We start from the raw sequence: 23,194 nt of genomic DNA, 5'->3' as shown, positions 1-23,194 counted from the left end.
AAACCCTATAGGGATGTTCCTATAGGGTGCAAGGTGTGTATACATGTCCATACTGTATGTGTTGAACCGAGTGAATCAATTTAATGGGAATGAACTTCTTTGACTATAAGTTAAGTTTCCTGAAGTAGACGAACTTGGTGTTGTATCTTGCCCCACCGTGCAGCTGGGTTCGGTGACAAGCAGCTATCGAACTGATGGATGATTGTGATGATGGGGTGTGTGTGTGCAGATGGAGCCTCACATATGTCATCACAGGTCATCTGGCTTGAACAGAGGTATCTTCAGCCAGGACACACAGGGCTGTGATATAACATACTGTTACACTCATAGCACAATCTGCATTTAAAAATATTTATCTACCAAGCCGCAGCCATGGCAGTGGTCATACAGTGACCATTGATGATCCCACTGGGTGTCAAACAGACAAAGAATGTTTCCATTTTATGGCCTGACTTTCATTTAAGCCACCTACAGAATCAGCACTTCTGAAAAAGCCTCTCACAGAGCAGACCTCAGATACATCTCACCCATTTTCAATTCGACAGCCTATTTTAGATCTATTAAATACAGACATATTCCCATCATGTACAACCCCTTTTTTTCTTTCCCCCTCCCCTCCCTCTCGCTTTGCTTCCTTCACTCACCACACTAATGAGACAGAAGGAAAAAAAAACAAAAACCAACAACCAGGGAGCAGCTGGAAATGGGGAGCAGCAGAGATGCGACACGCTCTTTCTGCCTCCTCCCCAACCCCTTCCTCTCCTCACCATCACACTAGAGAAAGCCTTCACCAGAAGAAGGGTGCACGCACACACACACACACCCCATCTGACCTATAACTCTCCCTGCACTCCCCATGTATGTAATGTCTGGCTTATTAGCAAGCCATCATGGTGGCGATGTTTGTAGCTGGTGTGAATGTGTGTTGGTGTGCAATGAAATCCAGTGGGGATGATTTGTGTGAGTACAGAGAATGAGTGTAGAGTTGGTAGGAATGTCAAAATATGCACAAGGGAAGTGTGTTCTGGACATTTAGTAACAGGCTGCTCTACAGGAACTATTCAAACATGCAACACAACAAAAATAAATGTTAGTATTTATGAGTATGTACCTTTGGCAAATACTGAATAGTCAGGTGCTGGATATGGAGAATTTGAATCGCAACAAAGACTTATGTATCACATGTAAGAGTTTTAAAAAGTATGTTGTCCCAGCAGACACTATGTCGAAAAAGTATTACAATGGCAACATGTCTGCTGGGACTGAATGTGTGTCCTAGTGTATTTGTTGTACATGAACTCACCTGTCTGTCAGTCAAAGTGTAGATGTACTGCTGGTCTGGGCTGAACAGCATGTCTCTCAGTAAGGGACTTCCTCCTTCACTTACGGTCACCTTCTCGTATAGCACTGCTGGACGGCTGGCGTTTATGGAGTTAACCAAGATCTGCAAAAAAGAAACACACGGGAAAACTCATTTGGATATGAAAACAATAAAAAGATGATGCAGAAAAGTGATGTACATGAATACAGCAATAATATCAGACAGCAGCTGCTTAAAAACCCCCGTGCTTTTACAGTAGAAACCCTTGAAGCTAAATAAAAATAACTTGTTGCTTGTAGAGAAATGATGCAGTGTTAATCCAAGTGGAACATTGATGCACAATAAAAATAAACACACGCTTAATTCCTCTAGATTTGCTGCACGAATAAAGGAAATAAAACGGTGACAAATTTATCTTCATTTTCACATCTCCCTTTAAATATCCATGCAAAAAATAAATAAATAAATAAAGTACACTCACTGCACTTTTTTCTACAAACCAAAGTTCAAACACACTAAAGTGTCTATGGATGTTGTTCCAGCTGGTGAAATAAGCTGATTTCACTTCAACAGTAACAGGTGGTAGTTATTATAAGGTGGGAGGCATGAAATTATCAAAATTTTGGAAAAAGGTTGAGAGCACCTGTTCTACAGAGCTATGTAAACGGCTTAATTGAAAGGTTGTGTTAATAGCAGTATTGAGTCTCGTATAATTATTGCGAACACAGATGTGATTACAGAGGTAGATGCATGGAAGGGAACAACATTGACAGGATGGTGCTGTTATCATGACTATAGACATCTTTTGTTCAGCACCTGGGAGGAATAAACTTTAAAAATTATGAGCAAAAAATAAAAAAGTTAAGTATGAAAACAGTGTGGTCCTGTATAATAATAGAAAGCATAACAGTGAGTCACATCTCTGCATGTGAACAACAACCTGATCACCCAAAGCCCCTGTAGACAAATATAATACAGAGCAACCAAGTCAGCACGTGCACAAACATGCACGTGAACGGATGCTCAAATTTTTCTTTGTGAGTTTTGGCAAATAATTTGCCAAGATATGGAAAGTAATGGAGCAGATACAAGATAGGAGATTGGCTGGCTGGCGTGGCTGTGAGCCAAAGTCATCTCAGCAGCAAATGAAAAGTACAAAGCAGCGGGGGGGAGGGCAAGTATCAGCTCTCCATTACCGAGCTTTGTCGACTCGCACTGCTATCAGCCCACAGTGACAAGGGAAGGACAGCAGGCAATGACTAGCTGGAAAATGATACCAAATTCACACACTGACAAATAGGTTCACATCCAGATAGATGAAAGAATGATAAGATGACAACCCACACACCAAGTGATAGATATGCAAGCACTAGTTTGATTGAGATATATATATGCACACACACAGACACACACACAGAAAAAGAAACATGTGGGTGAACAATGAACACACACTTTGTGATGAAAAAAAAAAATTATTTACAGTTTTGCCAAAAGAAACCAAGGGCAACAATCCCATTATCGCTCTCTGCTGTGTGCGTGTACGTGTGTGTGTATGAGTGTGTGTGCCAAAGAGAAGGAGAGAGAGAGATAGTGAGATAGAGTGAAAGAAAGAGCTCATAAGGCTGTGATAAAGCTCTGGAGATGAGAGGAAATATGGATGTTATTATCTAGATAATAGGCCCGTAAACAAAGGATACATTTCATTCACGGCTGGTTCGCATCTAGACGAGTTTGCACACGCACACAAACACACATACCAGCACATAAGGCAACACAATTTTTAAGTGCAGACAACCAGAATAAAGAAAAATAGCTGCTGATGCACACAGAGGTGAAAGAATAGCTTTTGTTCTGTGGCCTCTATGTATCATTTTTTCCCACTCCCTTAAAAAAAATGAGACATTTCCATTGGCAGCCATATCTATCTCTGGATCCGGCACCCAAGTCCAGTTCACTGGCTAATGACCAGTCTGAGCCTACACTGGTTTTGCAATATACCACAGAGAATGTAAGTCTGTCTTTCTGACAGCCTTCCTATCTTCTGTTTGCATCCATCTGCTTGTCAGTCTGTGCAAAATCCAGCCTGCAAAATCCCCAAATTAAAAACCAGTCTCTTTGCTGGTTTTAATATCAGCTTAGAAACAGGGACTGAAACATTGAATCTGACAAATAACACCTTTTCCCCCCTCATCTTTGTTCTGCTCAGGCTTTCCCTCTCTCAGGATGCAGTTCATCTACAGTGCTAACATAAAAAAAAAAAAAGTAGTGTGCAGAGAGAGACAACGGTGAGAAAGATAGAAAACAGAAGAGTGGGTGAGTGAGAGTGGGCGACTTGCGGGGGGGGAGAGAGAAAAACCCCCCCCCCCCAAAAAAAACCAGGTAATAAATCATTTCAAATCAATTCATTCCACAAGTGCAGAGGGCGAGGCTGCCCAGAGTTACAGGAAGAGAACAAAAGACTATGGAATATATAAGCTGAACAGATGGATGGAGGAATGGATAGATGGATGGGATCTAATTCAATCAAACTGAGCTGCTCTGTCTGGAATTCGAGGTTACGCTCTAATAACAAGGTTAACATGGCAGGGTCTGTGCATTTAGAAGGGTTTAAAGCTAATACAAGGGCTAAGTGTGTACAAATACGTGTGAAGATTCCTGTGTGGGTGTCCAAGCTCAACGCCAGCGCGCATACGGCTTGATTTTTCAATTGATCTACAAGCATTTGTAGAGTGATAACATGTAAAGATGTTTTCTCACACATATATAAAAATCACAGATTTATGTTTGCATCAGCTTGCATGCACAACTCTTTGTCTGTGCCTATAAGCTAAGTCAAGAAATCAATGCAATTGTCAGTAATCAAGCGGGAAGCTGTTGCTGTCTGATTGTGTCCTCTGTATTGCTTAGCTTACCATTAAGTCCTTGATGGATGAATCTACAGAATGATGCTGTGGTTGTATTTTCAAAACAAGCCCCATCTCTACTCTCTAGTCAACATGTATAATGTAACGTTAATAGACTTTAAACACATTAAAGGCACTGTCTTAAGCAACGGTGAGGGAAAGCAGTAAGAGGAGACAGTAGAGAGAGTAGGAAATGATGCGGCACAAACGCTGCTGGAAATGAACCTTAGCCTTTGTCTTTCTGTGGTTCTGACGTAAACAGTCTATAACCTGACATTTCATAACTTTCTTAAGTGCTATTCAGAGTACCTCCATGACCAAAATAGGCATTCCTTCCTGTAGTGATAATGTTTTGTCAGCTAAAATAAAACTGAGAATACATAGAGGTGAAGAAAAGATGTTTTTACTACATCTGTGCAATCTGGGGAAGAAAAAAAAAAGGAAAGCAGTGGTTTTACAACGCAGAAAACAAATCTGACATCTAATATTTAAAACATTAAATAAGAGACAACTTAAACGTCTAGTGCATCCATAAATTTCTAACTTTCCCCAAAAACTTTGTTTATTTTTACAACCCTGATACTTCTCCTCCGGCAATGTGTCGCTTGATATTCAAAAACCATGCATAATCCCTGTATCAGAAAATGAGATTGTAACCAAATAAACCAACAATTTACCCGCTCCATACTGAAACATTCCAAACAACCACCTATCTCATCATCCTGCAACATCTAATATCCATTTTTTCCTGTTCTATGAGCATTAACATCTCTCTCAACCTGCCAATCCATCCAAAAGCCCCTAATGCTGGGTTTATCTGTGCCAGGCAGGCCTGGTTTGCTCTGATAGATACATGGGATAGCTAGCTGGTGATAAGGAAGGTGGCGGTATGAGGGTAAAGAAGCTGGATGATAAGACAGTACGTCAGTGAGAATGATGCCTGTCATTGGCTCAAGTGACAACTGATGAAGCTAGTGTACATATGAGATGTAAAGATTCAGAAAGAGGCAGACACCATAAGATGCTTTCTATTGTGTACAGAATAAAATGCAGAAAGAGACTAAGAAAGGCTGCAGGAAGCAGGGGAGTAAAGACGGGTGGAGGAGAAGAGGCACAAATTTTCATATAAGCATCTGTCTTAAACTGTCACTTTAAGTATTAAGTCTGACTACAAGGGAGAGGGAAATCACAAAAAAAGACATCAAATGCCTCAAGACTGTAATTAGCATCACAAGGAGTGGAACTAAACAGACTGGTCCAGGTGTTCCCAGGTCTGTCTGAGAGTTGTAACACTTCAGCAAGACCACGGACTCTGGATAATGGCTTTGACATTTCAGAGCAGATTCGGAGAAGTGAGTGAACATAAAGCTTGGCTCACTAATAGCATGAAGCAGCACACAAACCACACCGCCACAGACACCACATCTAAAGAAGGGTAAACTTGGCATAACTAGGTCCATGCATTCATACATAATGGCTGCAAGCCCCACATTCCTGACTTTGATGTGATGTGGGCCCCCAAGTGAATGTGCATGTGTGTGTTTATGGGGCCCCACCGAAGTAGGCCCTCTACAGAACAAAGAGAAATGAAAGAAAGTGTTAAATGGGTGACGAACCGAACAAAAGATTGGTATGCACCCACAATCCCTGGACAGTATGGGGGTGTGATAAAGAGGCTGAAGAGCAAACAAGAGACTTGTGCACCTCAGTGACTCTGTATTCTTGGCTAGGCAAGCTCATCTTACAGTCTACCCTACCACACAATACAAAGCAACTGTGCCTCATTTAATTTCCCACTCAGCCAAATTAACTAATACAATAGCCCAACCACAATATACTGGGTTTGATGGACACTAGAGTAACCTAATGCCCGCTTCTTGCAAACACCTCTCAAATCTTCTTCCCTTCTTTCAGCACTTTTGTTTCTCCGAGTGGGGGCTTTCAGATAAAGACCTGAAATCACTCACTTCCTATCGCGTAGTGAGCTTGGCAGAACTTGAGCGCAGCACGACACAAAACAAATATATCTGTTGTTCTCGAGTGGCAGCAGTCATCAGAAAACACACAATTTACTCCTTGATGCGTGTGTGTCTGTGTGCGTGTGTGTTTAATGGACTATTGTATTGTTTTCTGTTTCAGAAACAGCAGGAGGATGTTGGCCCTAAGGAAGCACTGGACCCTCTAAACTGTACACTCAAAACAAAAACATCTATACTGGGTTACTGGGAAGCAGTACACTCTATTGTATTTTACTTACCATGCATTGTTAGAGAAAACAGAGCATCCATTCAATGTATACAAATGGTTTCAATGGAATAAACAGTTTCATCTTCCCAAAAAAATAAAATAAAACAAAAGCCTTCTGGAGATTTAGTTATGTATATGGCTGACTGTGAAGTAGTATGAAGCTGGGAGCAGATGGAACATCACACATGAGTGACTGATGGCCCTGATGCTTCTATGGGACAAATCCCACTTCACCACACACAGACACACACATATACATACACACCATAGGCAGCCAACACACATAGAAGCCCTGAGCAAACCTTTACCATATGTGGGTCAGACAGTCATACCAAACAGCCTTTTCTTTAAGAGAGCCAAGACAGACAAAGAGCTATGGTGACAATGATGGAGGTGGTGTACCCTCAAACACATGTACAGACACACATGAGCTCTGTGTGTCTGCTATCATAACACTATGTCTGGAACGGCTTATTTTAAGGTCTGGGAGGGAGAGCAGACGCAAACATGGGTTTTTATTCAAAAAGAAGCTTTATTGGTGCAGAATGATTAAACAATGTTATTTGTATTTGCGGGAGAGTTAGTAAAAGGAAGTCTTACTCGCTTCTGGATATTACTTATTCATGTAGGTTTATTTATATAGATAGACAGTACGAGCACCCAAAAGGCTTAACAACCTAGATTAAGGGAAAGAAAAGGCAACGAAGGCAGTGTGCGTCAAAAATGCAATAACTAGCTGCAGCTCCCAGACAAAAACACACACTCCCACACTTCACTAGTACGCCAGCAATTCTTCCACACACCACCACACCCTAGCACAGGTTTCCTACCCAGTTTCAATTTCCATTTAAAAAGTCACAGACTAGATTTTTCATGGCCACATTTGTGAGCGAGTACACAGTGCTAGATGTTTATTATGTAAAAAGTTTTAAAATCTATACTATGTGGGCTATTATGTTGTCAAATATCAGCCAGAACACTAGTTGAACGGACTATGCCTCACATAAAGCAATTAACTTTAAACCCCAGATGGCAGATCTGTGTAGGCGTTTTCACTCAGTTGCATGCCATGACTTCTTGCCTTCTCCCTAGAAAAACCACTAACTGTATGATCAGTTTATATTTACAAATCCTACATTTTACATTTTGGGAAAAAAAAACAATAGGCACAGCGGTCTGGGAACAAAATCTTTAACACATTTTGTTTTTAACAGACCTCAAAATAACTCACATGAAATTCTATACTTTGGAACCTTGTTAGCAACAATAAATCACACATCGTCAAATCTCCTTTTACTTAGAAGCACAAAGAATTCTGGGTATTTCAAGCGCTTGTCTATCACTGTCCCAACTTGAATGAAAAACAGAGTTATTTTAAGCTTTTTTAATGTTTTTTGTACATTTATGATCTTACACCACAGCAGTTGTGTTTTTGTTTCTTCTAAGCTGCACCTGACACGTTCCATCAAGGATACTGAAGCTCACGCTTTACAGTCGATGAAGTCAAATATGTAGCTCTGCAATCTGATTCTGTCATATCAGGTTACTTGCTTTGCCAAATCTTATCAACCGTCTTTGGTATTCGTCCGCATGTCTACACCATGGTTATTCATGTGTGAGCCAGTGGCCTTTCACCAGCAGTACTCCCCAAAAGGTCACACACTCGCACACGTGTGCACACACACATCTACAGCTGCAGAAACATGTAACAGGCTGTGGAGGAAGAGGAGGGGAGAAAACACAAAAGGAAAAAAGAAAAGGAACAAAACGTCCAAGCCACATGTGGTATCTCTCTCCCAGAGCACATGTGTGCATACAATAACATGAAGGTAGAACATGGAGATAGAAAGTGAGCTGCTTTAAGAGCAAATTAAAGCTATTCATCATTGTTGATGCCTTTTAATCCTCACGCTTGCTGAAATTAAAAGCCCTAGTCATTGTTATATCCTTTACTTCTCTGCCAATACATTCCTCTCCTTTTCCTTAATTCATCTATCACGCATTCTTACTCCCATTTCATCTTTCCTTCTTCATACCGTCTCCTTTCTTCCTCTTTTCACCCTCTGAATTAAATGCCTTTAGCTAACAGTCGTCAGATAAGTGTGTGTAGCGAGTTGCTAGACACGGCACAGCGGCAGCATTTCATCTTCCAACCATCACTAAATCACACTAACTCAATCATCTGCATCTCCACGCGCGCACACATACATACACACACAAGGCTGAGAGCGTGAGAAGCCCTGCATCTAGAGAGGTGCTTTACTATGACTGATTTTATCAGCTGTCTTGCAAACGGGGGAAGAAATTGCACCACAACATTATCATATACAATAAGATGAGACTCGAAGATAGAGCTTTCCAATTGAATGCCTTTTTAGTGTCGCCATTCAAATGAGAAAAGACCTCCTCTTACATTGAGGCGAAACACAAATCCCTTATGGGATATCTCAACCAAAACAATATTACACATTTACATCAAAGACTGCTGAGAGGATGTTTACGTTAAAGACATAAAGTGCCTAGACTTAAGTCGAGATTTAATATTGATATGTTTACGAGTGCGTTCAAGCAAGAATGGCAACATGTTATATGATTCCTGAAGTGACACTGGCATCTCCGGATGACTGCGAAGCCTCGAAGCCACTGAGAAACTGTGAGGAGCTCTGCTAACAAGCTGCTAGCCTCCAGACTTATCAGACATAGGAAGGTGGGAAAGTACACAAAGATCGGGAAGAGTGCTTAATGCAACCGGGTGTGGGGGTGTGCATGTGGCTTTGAAGAGGGCAGTGAACCACATACAAACACAGGAAGAGATCAGCTGAACAACTGTGTTTGTATTGTGTGCGTGTGTAGGAATGGGGAAGGTTGTGTTTGTATGAAAGAAAGTGTATGTGCATACAAACTAAGTGAGGCAGTCTATCAATTTGCATGTGTAGCTGAGTGCTTGCGTGCAGTGAATACATGCAAAGTGTGCAATTGTGTGCACAGAGTTAATCAACATCAGTCACAATAATAAGGCATCAATTAATAGCTGAAGAAAACGCACAAAAAAAAATATATACACACACCCCCACTCTGATGTGACACTATGCAGCACCGCTTGACCCACCATTTATTAACTATATCAGCCATTCACTAGGATTACAGTGAATAGGACCTCATCTTCAGCTGTAATTACTAAGGTAGGTGTGTGTGCGTGCATATGTGTGTGTGTCTCTTCCTGTGGGAGAGCCAAAGTGATTACATGGCCACTGGTGCCTCTAATAACATCTTTTAGGGAGAGAGAGGAAGAAAGAGAGAGAGACGAGTGATTTCCATCTTTTCTGGGTAGGACCAGAATTATGGCAAGGAAATTCTATGGTGGTTAAGATGTGGGTCTGTTTTGACTGTGCTGCCATGTAAGAGTGTGTGCTTGCACGTGTGTGTGCGCGCGTGCAGATTTTTGTAATGGATGTAACACAAGAGGCTAATGGGAGCCACGCCAAAACTACACCTCAGTGTAATGTGTGCCAAACCATTCCTGGCCACAAATGCCTTCCTCTCCACAGCCCCTTTCATTTATTTCTCTCCCGCTCTGTTCATTTTATTTTACCCCTACCTAAAAGTTCCTCTGGGAGGAGTACTTTCTTCACTATAATCTTTTCCCCCCTCTTCTCTTTTGTGTTTAGACACTTTTCTACTTCCCTTAATCCTGACTTTTTTCTTCTTCTTTTTTTAAAGGCCTTTCTCTCAACAGTATATTCCTCTTTTGTTTTTATTCAAAACACAGAAAAGTAAAACTCTTATTTGGCTCTCAAACATTGCAAACGCCCATAACAAGTAAAGAGCGAGCAAGAAAAGACTGGGAGAAGATGACATAAACAAAGTCTAAATGAGCACAGGGCACTAAATGGCACAAACCAGTGAAACCACAGCACTGTCAGCTGGCGACAGAGAAGATGTTTTAAATTAGGAGCAAAGTTACTGGTAACAATAGGAAGCTTGGTGGCTTAAATGAGAGGAGATTTGGAGGGCAGAGAAAAGCAGCGACAGAACACACACATACACGAATAAAGTCTGGCAGCTGTAAAGGATGAGGAATGCAGATGGTGTTTAAAATGAGCTTTTACCGCGTGGTTTCCAGTGATTTACAGCAGTGGTCACCCATGTGTATGTATGTGGGCTTAATCAGTGAGTTGCAGGGTGCTAGCGTGGTAGACTTTTCATAGTGTTGTCCTGTAAGTGTAATGTAAGATAGACTTAACCATAACACACACACACACACACACACACACACACACACACACACACACACACACACACACACACACACACACACACACACACACACACACACACACACACACACACCTTCATCTTAACCATCCTTTCTCTCTTTTCTTGCTCTTTTTTTTGTTTTTCTTCTCTTGTTTAGTCTAGAAAATGTCAGACGAGTATCACGCTAACAGGTGTTTAAAGCCTTCTGACAATCCCAAATATACACAATGGCCAAAAAAAGAAGTAAAACATCACATTAAATAAACTGAAGGCAGCAATTGTTTGACATTTTCCGTGTTAATCCAAGTTAACTTTCTTCACTTAGGGCTCGCTCTTTTTCCAAAGGTCAGCACCATCAAGACATCTTGCCATTTGTCAGCAAAACTGAATCTGAAAGTTCACCAAAGTTGAAACTGAGGGAAAAAAAAACTTGTTGCCCTGTGGGGAAATCCATAAGCTGTTGCAACAACATTGAAATGAACCAATTCCAATAAACACAGAGGTGACAAGACCTTCAAACATTAACCGTTGAATAATATTTAAACACCCAAATCATGTTGTGATAGTTACCCCACCACAGGTTTTTGCCGGTGCCTATTCTGCTGTATGAGGTGGTCAAAAGTGCAAACTTGGGAGAATGAACAGTGTGTTAGGTTAAGAAATAGTTCTGTTTGTGCTGCGTGTGCTGGTTTCTGTATGAGAGGAGGAGGCACATTCCTGACGTGGCCGCCCTAATCCTACACTTCAGTACAATCCTCTATTGCACACCAACCTATCAGCCTCTCTGTACATGTGCCAGTGAATGCTTGTGAGCATGGTAATGCCTCTGTGTATGTAAAAACACCTCTGTGCACATTTACACTCACACCCGGGCTTTTTTTCCCCCTTTTTAAATCATCATCAACCAACACTCCATATGTCAGGGAATAACTGCAAAGACATTGGCATGGCAACCTCAAAACAATCAGCCGAAGGAGGAACACAGAACAAGAAAGGAATGTGTGTCTCTGCGTGTGCGTGCGTGCGTGTGCGCGCGCGCGCGTGCGTGCACGTGCCATGTCTGAATGTTCTTACTTTTGAGTTTACAGGTGATGTGGTACATGATCTGTAGGTCTGGTGGGATTTCTGCCATTAGCTTGACACAGTTGGACTGTATTATTGTTTGTCCAGCAGGAGGAACCCTGTTGATCTTGGCAGCAGGATAACTGTTTTTCCTGAATGTTGGATGGAGATGTTGTGATGGATGAGATTAAAGTTATTTTTGGATGGGAAGATGGGTGTTTTAATAGTTTCAAAATAAAGATGTGATGAAGTATTTACTTGGGAATGAGTAAACTTAAAGAACTGAATTTTTGAAAGCACATCTATATATATATATATATATATATATATATATATATATATATATATATATATATATACATATATGGCAGAGTTTGTTTTTTTGTATTTTTAAGTGATCTAGCACTAGGGCTGTTCGATATAACGATATATATCGGATGACGATATGAAAACGTCTATCGTTTCATTTTACGCTATCGTTTGTTTCGTGGTGTCGCAAAATCAACTGTTTACGGCAATATTTTTTCATCGTTTTGATGATCACTGTATAATTTCCTGAAGTTCTCTCTTCCTCTTATATTTAATATAACCGCACTACAGACAGACAAGCCATTGTTTTTATGTGTTGTTGTTAGCAACAACGACGGTAAAACCATCGCGTGGCTCCGCTGTCCGCATGTTTATTTTAAACCTTTCACAATAAAGCTGAAGATCCTGTTGAGATTTTTCAAACTAAACTGAATCACGTGAAATAGAATGCAGAGTGTTTACGCATGAGAAGCTAAAAAGAGCCGTCAGGGGTAAAAAAAATAAATAAATAAATAAAAATCAAGCTTAGAACAGGCTTTTCCCCGCAGCACACCGTGTAATAAATACTCACAAAGAAAACTGAGGCCGTTTCAACTTATGTAACACTCGACTCCAGGTACACGACGCCCAGCTGAAAACACTTCACGCAAGTCAACTTGCCTGAGATTCACAGAATTAGCTGAAAATTTTTGTGATATATATCGTTATCGGGATGATAAATGTCTTAAATCGGGATATGAGATTTTGGTCATATCGCACAGCCCTATCTAGCACTGCTGTTTCCTTTAAGTGAAAGGAACTCGTGCCGTTTCTCCACCCAAGCAAAGACAACATTGGGTTCTGTCTGAAACCCAAAGCCTGACACAGCAGTGTGGTGAGACCAAACTGAAACATTAACTTTCCCCAACCAGCTTTTATACCATCATCTCTCTTTTCCCAGGTAAGGCCACCCACTTTTCCCCCAGATTACCAACTCTTGTTTGGGGATAAGCCAGAGAAGAATGTCCCTGGCTTGTGTTTAGCCCTGCTGCTGGGAATTCACCTCTGAAATTAAAGGAGGAGAATGCAAGAAGAACTGGGAAGGCTGCCACAAGCAAGAGTCAGAGCAATGTGCCTCCCAATACACCCCTTCAACACTTTTTCTTTCACTGATTCATCTGTGTGTTGTTCATTCAGCGCTTTCTCTCTTTACATTTTTATTTCTCACTCCATCTCATAGCTTTGTTCCCGTTAATTTCCCCAACTCCCTCCCTGCTGGACCATTCTGCACTCCTAGTGTGCCGTAATGGCCCATAGGGAAGGCCTTGGCTGCTGCCCACCAAATACAACAAGCATGACTGATTCAAGAGCCAAACGACTGGACTGAACTGGACAGAGGGGAGAGGAAATGTTGTTCTCTATCTGAATATGGGGGGGGGGGGGGCTGTGGGCGTGAAACTCCAATAAAAGCTGAAATGAAACAATTAAACAACTCAAGGATCTGAAAGAGAGAAGTCAAGACAAAACAAAACAAAAAACAAAGCAAACCAAACACAAACACACATGCACGCACACACGCACACCTATACCTCAACATTATTTAAACACTACACCGTTATGTGTGTGAGAGCAACAGAGGAGAGGGGCAGAGAAGTAGAAAACACACAGTGACATTTACCAGATGTCCTAGGCATGTGTAGAGGCACACACGCTGAAACAACTAGCTACTTGATCCTTTATATTATACATGAAATGACACCAGTGGAAACAGGATGAGGATGATACATTTTTGACATTTCCTCCATCCTAGACTTCACTATTTAAAAGACTACAAAATGTTCAAAACATTTTCCCAGTATCTTAACATTCTAACTAAAACAATTCGAATTCTCTTGCAAACAGACCATTTTTAGTGCAAATTTCCAACTAAAGCCAACACACAAGTCAGTATGTGTAACAGTAAATATAACTACAGTTTGAGGAAAGGAAGTCTGGTTTTTAAAAAGTCGAAGTTTTGCGTCAGTATTTTAAAAAGTTGCTAGGTTTGTTCTCAGTTCCTGTTTGGTAAGTTCTCAGTTGGTTTGAGTTAGTTGGAAAAACATATTGAACCTTGTCAGAAAAAAACAAAGTCATGTAGACTAATGGGAGAATAAAAGAGAAGGAGAAGAGTAACAAGAAAAGGTAGAAACATTAAAGCACTTGAGATGTTTGCTGAGGGAGGGAGAGAGAGGATGGGATGGGATGGGAAGGAAGGGTGGGACACCCTCAGCTCAGGAGAAGACAAAGAAGACAAACTTAGCACACTGTAACCACTACACTGTAACACTGTGTGATTAAATGAACCAAAATACTGGTTGATGACAGCAGCTGTGCTGTCAGATCGGCTACTGGCATTTAAAATGAGTCACGAGTCTGCTGCTGGATATGATTGGATAGTCTATTGGTAATAGCTGCTAATCAATTGGATGATGTAAAAACACAGAGAATTGCCCAAGCTCATCTATACGGGGTGCTGCCCTGTGTTGTAGCACATCACAGCAGTGAAGGGGGGTGAGGTAAATATAAAACACCAGAGAGCATATGTTGTATTCCTCCCAATGAGAAGAGCTGTAGGGTAATAAATTATTAACGCGCACTTCCCAGTTGATGAAAAGCAATGACAGGTACACAGAACCTGGAAGCAAGAACAGCTTTGCTGCCTCTGGACTTTGCTGACTAGACTCCTTGTAAGATTCTATATGTAGGCTGCAAGCATGGTGTGCTACACTTAAATAACATCTATTAATACCGCCACTGCTCAACTAGAGCCACTTTACACTACCTTATGTAACCACAGAGGGCACAGATAGGGACTGACTATAGCTCAAGAAGGAAACATAACACACAACAGCAGCACAACAGACTCCACACAATGCCTTTGGTAGGGATGCACCAACCTGACGTTTTGAGTCCAGATACTGATACAGATAGCTTGGCTTTGTGTACCAGTTGACACAGAGCACTGATCTGATACCAGTTTTAAATTAATAAGCTGTTTCTTCACTGAGCCAAACAAACTTATCTTGGCCTGATCTGACTAAAGAATGTGCTCCTAATACACTTCAGGCTTTTTTCCATGTTCTTAAGCATAATGTAATCTTGCAGTTCTATGCCAAAAAGCAAGAAAAGGCTCTTTTTGGATGTCGTCCACACATGATGCAATGCTCTTTGTATTTTCTGCGCCGTCACTTAAATTCTGACTTTCAGTGATAACCTCTGTGCCAAGTCTGAAGCACTTGTGTGTCTAAATTCCACAAATGCGTGTGTGCGGCCTCCTTTTAAAAGGATTTTCCACTGCAGTTATGACATGTTAATGTGGCTTATTCCACACCACCTCACTAGTATTGTCACTGCATCTAGACTCATTTCTAGATCTTTTTTTTTTTTCTTTAAAACATGACTTTGTCAAATTCTTCGCATCACAATCAGATGTCTTATATCTAGAGCTGGGCGATAAAACGATAACGATATGTATTGCGAAATAACTTTTTCTCGATAGAAAAATTAAACTATTGCGATAGACCTCATCTCTCTCTTGCTCTCTTAAAAAAAAAGAAAGAAAAGAAGAACAGCCAATCCAAATTAAGTAGCGCAGAGCCGAACCAATCACAGCCGCAGCGTCACATCACGTGACTTGTTACGTACAGCACAAGTGCCAAGCCGCGCATGTGTGGTTTGGGAAGCAGCCTGCCGCTGGTAATGGAGGAAATGAGTGTGTTTCGTAGTGATGTGTCGGTCGCGAACGAAATGGCTCTTAGAGCCGGATCTTTGACGTGAACGACGCGAGCCGTGGGGTTTTTTTTCTTTCTTTCTCTCACCCTCTCTCTCGCACTTTATTTCCGCTTCACTCCGCACGCGAGCCTTGTGCTTTGCGCTGGGAAGAGGGGGGAGGGGCGGTAGTTACACTCGCAGTAGCACAGGAACAGAGCGGGAGGGAGAGAGAGAGAGAAAGAGAGCCAGGGACAACAACGTCACATTAGAAAGGTATAGTAATCATCCACAACTATTTTCAGTTGCGGATGATAAAGGATTCAGAAAGTTCAGAAAGCTATACAACAAGGAGAGATTGAAAATTTCCTTTTAGTTCTCAGTTTATTTGATATTGACAAAAGTTAGTCAATTTTGTCTGTTCTTCTGTAAAACAAACTAAGATTTATTTTTAGAATTAATATTTTGTTTCTAAGTGGAATTGACAATTTAGTAGTCTGTTTTGTTTGTTCTATTTTGAAACTTAAACGCTTTAGCGGCTGCCTTTTGTGTAGTTTGCAATATTTGCCTTTATTTATCTGAAACTGTTCCTTAAGTACATCTACCCTGTTGAACTTATTATGGGAAATAAATATTAAAATCAAGACAAGCTGCTGATTATTTCACATTTTACTTGTGAGCAACGGCACATTTAAATCCTACAAATATAGTTATTTGGCTTATATCGTGATATATATCGTTATCGCCTGAAATGAAAAAAACATATCGTGATATGAAAAAATCTTATATCGCCCAGCTCTACTTATATCCATTGGCAATTCTTTCCTTTCTTTCCAACTTTCCAGGTTGAGCCGCTTCCACAGTCTGGTGACAGGTGGTCACAGCTCATTTTAGAACCTAGCTTATGAAATTAAGCTAACTGGAATCACAGGAGTACTCTGCTGTGTTAACAGGTTTTTTTTTAACCTATCACATGTGTATTTAATTTTGTTGTGATTTCTTTGGCTGTTTCAACTTTGGGTTCTTTTGCACTTTAAATATATTCTCTGATTTGTAGCTTTGTTGGTCCTATATAAATATCATTTGATATTTAAGTAATACTTATGAGTACAGTCACTTCTGTAATATAATACAAGTATTATGTACAAACACAAAAACACAAGCCAGCAAGCAAGCTCAGATACACTCCAGGCATGCCATAGCAGCAGTGCTTGAGCAGCTGGTGCGACCAGGTGGAAGACAGATGCCCCGCCTCTGGTTTGGCCTATAGCCATGGTAACAAAATGGGGCCTGACCAATGGCTGCAGTCTCTCAGGAGAAGGTTGGGAGGGGTTTGGTTGACACCCAAAGCTATCCAGATGATATGGCCCACCCACGTTCAACCACATTGCTGCCAAATTATGACAATTAGAAGCTGTAAATGACTTGCTGTATCCTTCTGTGGGTGCCTAATTTCATCCAGGGCTGGGCTACAGTCATACAATTACTATGAACAGATTTGGCAACATTCATAAACACAGGGGCAGTACTAAGCAAACAAGAAAGTTATTGTTTGACAACTTTGTTCTTGTTCATCAGTCTTTTGTTTCAAAATGTTTGTTTCCCACATGAAGAAAACTGAGTTTATGTGATTTACAGCACCCAAAACCAGAGCTACAATATTATATTCAAAGGCCTGAACTTAAAGCAGTCCCACAGGGTCAAAGAACAAAACAGACAGAAGGGCAGTGATGAAAACAGAGAGGATAAAAGGAGGAATGATAAATGAGGAAAAGAGAAGAAAGTTCAAGAGAAATTTAGTGAGAGCGCTTCTGATACCAATGGTTACTGGCTGTCATTTACTAACACATTATCTGTGTATGACTGTGCTGCTCTGTTTCAATGAGGTGTACAAACAAAAGCAAACACAGAGAAAGAAACAGAAGAATGTATCTAAAGCTGTGGTTAGCAGGGTCAACCATCAATCCGAAAGAGGAAGGACATAAGAAAGTCAGAGTTTAACAAAATTATATAAAGTGTGAAAGAGCTGATGACGAGACACTGTTGATTAGTCACTTTAAACCAACAACAGAGTTGCAAAACGATCCGAGCAGTGACAAAGACGAATCTAAATTCAGCTCTCTTCTTTTTGCCTCCTGGCAGCTTTGCCCAGAATTCCAAACCTTTAACCTGCATGGAGTGGAGTTTATTTACTCAAGGACATCCTTTACCTCTATCCAGGCAGGGGGACGTTTCATTAGTGTTGCATGTTCCAGCTGTTCTAAACTTTGCTGGTAGTACAACAGGTATATTTAAAAGTGCTTGAATGTTCATCTTCTGTACCTACTTGTACAGGGTTGCAAGAGAGCCAAGTGCAACCAAACAGTGACATCAACGGACTGCATGCCACTGATTGGGCAGGGAGCAAACTCACTGGATGAGTCATGGGAATGACCTCTTCACAAGAATCAAACTCACCAGTTTTTTTAAACCTGGGAATGGGGGACAAGGTGCAGGTGTTTTTATAAATGGTGGCTTGGTGGTTGTGTTGTGTTTGTGTTGCAAACAAATGACTTCACGGGACTCCCTATGCACCCTGCACACATTGAGGTGGGACTCAATTATAATAGAAACACAACCAAAACAGAGTAGAGTCAAGTTGAGTATGTGCTGGTGGAAAAGAGGCATAAAGGAACTTACAGCACCAAGCATGTGTCATGTTTTAACCAAATACAGTGAAACTGAGGATTTTCATTCAGTTTCCTGATTCTTACGACATTTCCCTGCAGGCTCTCACTTGTTAGTGGGCTAAGAAACTGTTTGGCAATCACGCTAATTTTAGTTTAATTACAGAATCTAGTAGTGTGGTAAAAGCCCAAACCCCAGGCTGTGGTTACATGCAGCACTTCCTTTTCCTCATCCAAATCACCAGTTCAAACAGAAATACGTGCAGACACTGAATTACACCACTCAATTCCACGTCCATATATATATACATCATCATCTGTGTACACAATCTAAATAGAACTCCGTTGACTTAAACAGGGGGTAAATCTTATTCAGCTTGTGATGGTGAAATTCCAACACAAACACACACAGTGCTGGCACTGTAACAACACTGTTGGACTTAAGTTCAACACTTGATGTAATGGCTTAGGCAACAGGATACTGTAGTACACTATCAGCATCTGAAGAAACACCTCCAGTGCCTGTGTTTGTTTTTATGTGTTTCCCTGACAGAGCAGAGTCCGACATGTGTTACTGGACATTAAATCACCACTCCCTGCCTTCTTCCTCTTCACTTTGCTTTCCAACAGCTCTCTCCCATTTCCTTCTGCAGGACAGTTTGAATAAAATCAAGACAAAGAGCAGAGGAAAGTGAAAAGTGTGAATTAAAATGTAATGCTCTGACAAGAAAAAGGTTAAGTTAGCGAGAAGGCTGCCCTGGGAGCAAAACAGGCGAGAGGAGAAGAAAGCACAGCAAAGTTTCCAGACAGTCAGCTGAGTGCACTGGACTGTCACAAGACTGCTTTTTATAGAAGTACTCTTTATTGTGTCGTACTCTCCAACACACACACACACACACACGCTTATCTTATCCTTTTCCTTTCTCCAAGTGCACCCCACACAGAGAGGACGTGTGTATGAGAGGAGGAAGTTGTTCATATAGAAAACAGAGGAAATCCTTCATCCTAGATTTCTCACATATGTAAAACCACAAACACGTGAACAGACAATTGCACAGGCAATCAAAGAGATAAGCCCTGCCCGGAGTTGCTGTTATTTATATAGCAACACACACCCACACACACACAACCCGATGACACTATTCCAGCTGTGCTAACTTGAGTTGAAGCCAGAGAAATTAAATGTCCACTCTCTCCCACAGTTTATGGCAAATTGATGTGATTAGATTAACTCAAAATCTAAGCGAATTACAGTGAAAGTGAGGCGCTAATATAGCAACCAATCAGCTGTTTACACTCAAACACACAACTATATGTACAAAGAGCATCCAAAAACTCAATATGTAACTCAACATGGGCGGCTCTTACGCAAGTTAATTGAATTCATTCATTATTTTCTTCTTCTTCTTCTCCTTCACAAAACTACAAAAACACAACAGACGCTAACAATTTCCTCAAAGGGTAACCACACATTGCTATTAGCTCATTAAGAAGGAGCCCGCATGCTTGCTTACTCACTCTCTCCACTCAAAAGTAGAAAAATTCACATCCCAACAGACCCAGACATGCATATACAGAGAAAACACACACGCGCGCACGCATACATACACCATTAAGCAGCAGCATGGGTGCTCAGCAGGATTTAGAGGACAATTAAAAAGCTCAATTAAACCTATATTCTTACTTTGAGAAATAAGCATGTTACAGATGGTGTGGCATGCTCTCTTTGCGTTTAAAAACACACTTTGGTGCTTTCCTCCTGGGAAAAATAGCAGGAGGGATGTAGAGAAAGGAGGGAGAGATTTGATGTAAATACGTCTAATGGTGCTGTGTTGAGATAAGTGCCTGATGAAAATGTATCCCACATCCTTGAAATGCAATACTGCTGATACTGATATGATATTACACGTTTTCACAAGGCAATTCACTTCTATGGCTCGAAACCCCTTCAGTAATGTTTGTTCACTCAGTGATTATAGCTGGAGATAAAGTGTTTGTGTTTTTCCACAGAGACATTCACAAGCTTGTTTTCCCCCTTTATGTATCATTTCCTCTTTCGGGCCTTAAAATATTTACAGGTCTGCCTCTGAAAACTGTGCCCATTCGCTAGGCGTGCTTGCATACCCCCTTCCACCTCTTCACACCATTTCCAGTAAAACCAAATATCACAGTCCCATTGTCTTCCTATCCTGCATCCTCCATCCAGGGCCAAGTCTGTTAAGTTAGCCAGCGCAGGAATCTGCTGTTCGTATATGTGTACTTGTGAGGTCACAAACTTAGAATACACAATACCTTCCTGTTCATAGAAGTCAAAAGACACACAATCTCACGCACAGAAACACACGCGTGTGCAGGAGGCAGATGGTCCAACCTGTAGGTTTTCCACGGCCCATTTGTGGAAGGGCAATGCTTCACTATCCGCCCTAACCGACTGCGCGCACACACACAAAAATACACACTCACTCACACATGCAGAGAGGGCAATAAATCCAAACCAGCACAATACAACCCCCGCAACGGACATGGCAGAAGCAATAGCTAATGCCAGAGAAAACATTTCCAAGAGTTCATCTGGAGGTAAACTTGATTCCTGCTCACAGAAGGGCATGCGATGCAGTTCTTCAACAAAGGAGCAACTTGGCAGCATAGTAAAGACTTTATTTTGGCCAATCAAACTGACAACCTCTCCAAATTTAATTGTTAAGGAAAGTAATTAAATCTGCTAGGATCATTTAAGCCTCAGCTTTTCTCTAACGGTTAAATGTATCATTATTTATGTTTCATTATTATGCACTGCATTCATGAAGTTATAGAAGTTTACAATCAAGTGGATCAACTCAGCTCTTTATCAGAGTATTTAGCACTTGTACCCTCTTATTGTTGTAGCTACAGACCCACATTTTTTAAGGGTGAGCTTACATCTTTTTAGCTGTTTAAAATTTTCAGTCACTTCTATTCAGTGACTTTAATAATGTATAAAATGCTAAAATCCATGTCTCATTTTCAAAGGCCTGAAAATCATCACAAAGTCTGCGCTGTTTATAAAACAGAGCCATCGATGCAGCACAACTGATTCTTGTCCTTTAAGGTCCCACGTTAATTAACATTTCAAGCTTGTGTAATGTTTACTGTTCATAAGACAAACTCAACCAGTAAAATAAAAGTAGGACCAGAGTCTTGTCCTGTGGATTATTGCTACACATGCATTGTTAAAAACTGAAAGCCTTCTATCTCGTGGGAGTAAATGATTCACAAATCCCAGGCTTGTGGTCAAAAGCTGTCCAAGTAAGAAGCTCTGACAAACATCAGATGGATTCTGCAAATTTAACAATATCTCCCTCTAACCAAAAATCTTCCACTCAGTTTCTTTTTTCTTTCTAAAATGATGGTCACACTAACAGCTAACTGATCATTTGTAGCAGTTTATTGGTGCGATCTCAGAGGTGTAGCCTCAATTTTCACCATCACCTTGCTTTATAAACATGCTTTTATTTTCGGTCTCTAGCCTTCATAAAATCTTAACCCTGGTCTGCAGCCCACTTCGGCCTGGGACAAATAGCGATGAACACACACACACTCTCATCCAGACGTTCACATTTTCATGCACGCAGGCACATGTGGAGCAATTTGCATTTTCACACCCACAAATGCAAGTGCAAAAACTGTGACACACACACGCACAAGCGAACACATACACACAGAGAGAGTGCTAACTCAGAGCTGGAGTTGAGAAGTCCCAGTGGGAAAAGCCACTTTCCGGAACATTTTACCCAATTTGCATTGCTCCTGGCTCAATCGCTCTCTCTGAGGAGATGAGTTGGGAATTGAGAACAAGTCAGAAAGAGAATGTGTGTGTGTGTGTGTGTGTGAGTAAACGTATGTATCTCCTCCAAGTGTAGGGAGGAGAATAAACAAAAATCGGTGTGTCAGTAAACTCAGCACAAGAGAAATATGCATTTAAGTGCAAAAGAAAACGCTTGTTTGGGCATTTTAAACACTGAATACCCACTTGTTCAACTATTTCTTTCATCTACCTAAGCACTCAGTTAGTCAATACTCTATTTATTTCCAACTGTTTCACTGAAGTATGCAGGTCAGGTCTGACTGCTAATGAAATTGGCTCTATATAACTGTGCTTCAATGAGAGCATGTACATGACAAGTGTTATATACACAGCATTTACAGACTTCACTGGATGTGAATCAAAAGTCTATAACCAAGTACACCACCTCATGTTTTGGTCAACACCTAAGCTTTCATAACATGAGGTGGTGTACTTGGTTATGGATATGGCCTTTTGTGGCTTGTAGTCTACTGGGGACCCTGCATTTCTAAATCTGTTCCTCACAAACAGCCAAAGAGGGAGATGCAGGAGCAATGCCTTAGAGACGTGATGCAATGAGGAGTCAGAGATGCAAGCAATCAGTCTGATTAAGAGTGTGTGTTTTGTGTGTGAGCGTTGCCTCTCCTCACATCTCCTCTCTCTTTTGTTCCAGTTGTAATCCCTCACTTGCCTCTGAGGTCTGACATCATGTTATCTGGTTAGGTATACAAGGTAAAGAAAGGTTCAAAATAAACATGTCTACTTGAAGAATAAGACGACAATGAGGTACAGATTATTTATAAAATGAGAACTGTTGAACTCCTGCAGCTGTGTGTTGCCAAATTCCACTGAAAGAGGAGTAAAAAGCAGGGATTTAGGC

The 23,194-nt window shown here is 41.0% G+C and overlaps 1 protein-coding gene across 4 annotated transcripts in view; it reads right to left on the bottom strand.

Moving 5' to 3' along the window:
* The window catches only part of LOC134627962 (plexin-A1-like), a 178,339-nt gene that overhangs the window by 93,896 nt on the left and 61,249 nt on the right, over positions 1-23,194 (bottom strand). For all 4 annotated transcript variants that reach the window (XM_063474478.1, XM_063474480.1, XM_063474479.1 and 1 more), the window contains exon 4: positions 1,304-1,444. In XM_063474478.1, coding sequence (XP_063330548.1) covers positions 1,304-1,444 — 141 coding nt within the window. The remainder of the gene's footprint in view (positions 1-1,303; positions 1,445-23,194) is intronic.

Source organism: Pelmatolapia mariae, linkage group LG5 (assembly GCF_036321145.2).
Source record: "Pelmatolapia mariae isolate MD_Pm_ZW linkage group LG5, Pm_UMD_F_2, whole genome shotgun sequence".
Lineage (NCBI taxonomy): Eukaryota > Metazoa > Chordata > Actinopteri > Cichliformes > Cichlidae > Pelmatolapia > Pelmatolapia mariae.
Note: the sequence above shows the minus strand (reverse complement) of the source record. Positions and strands in the feature narration are given on the sequence as shown.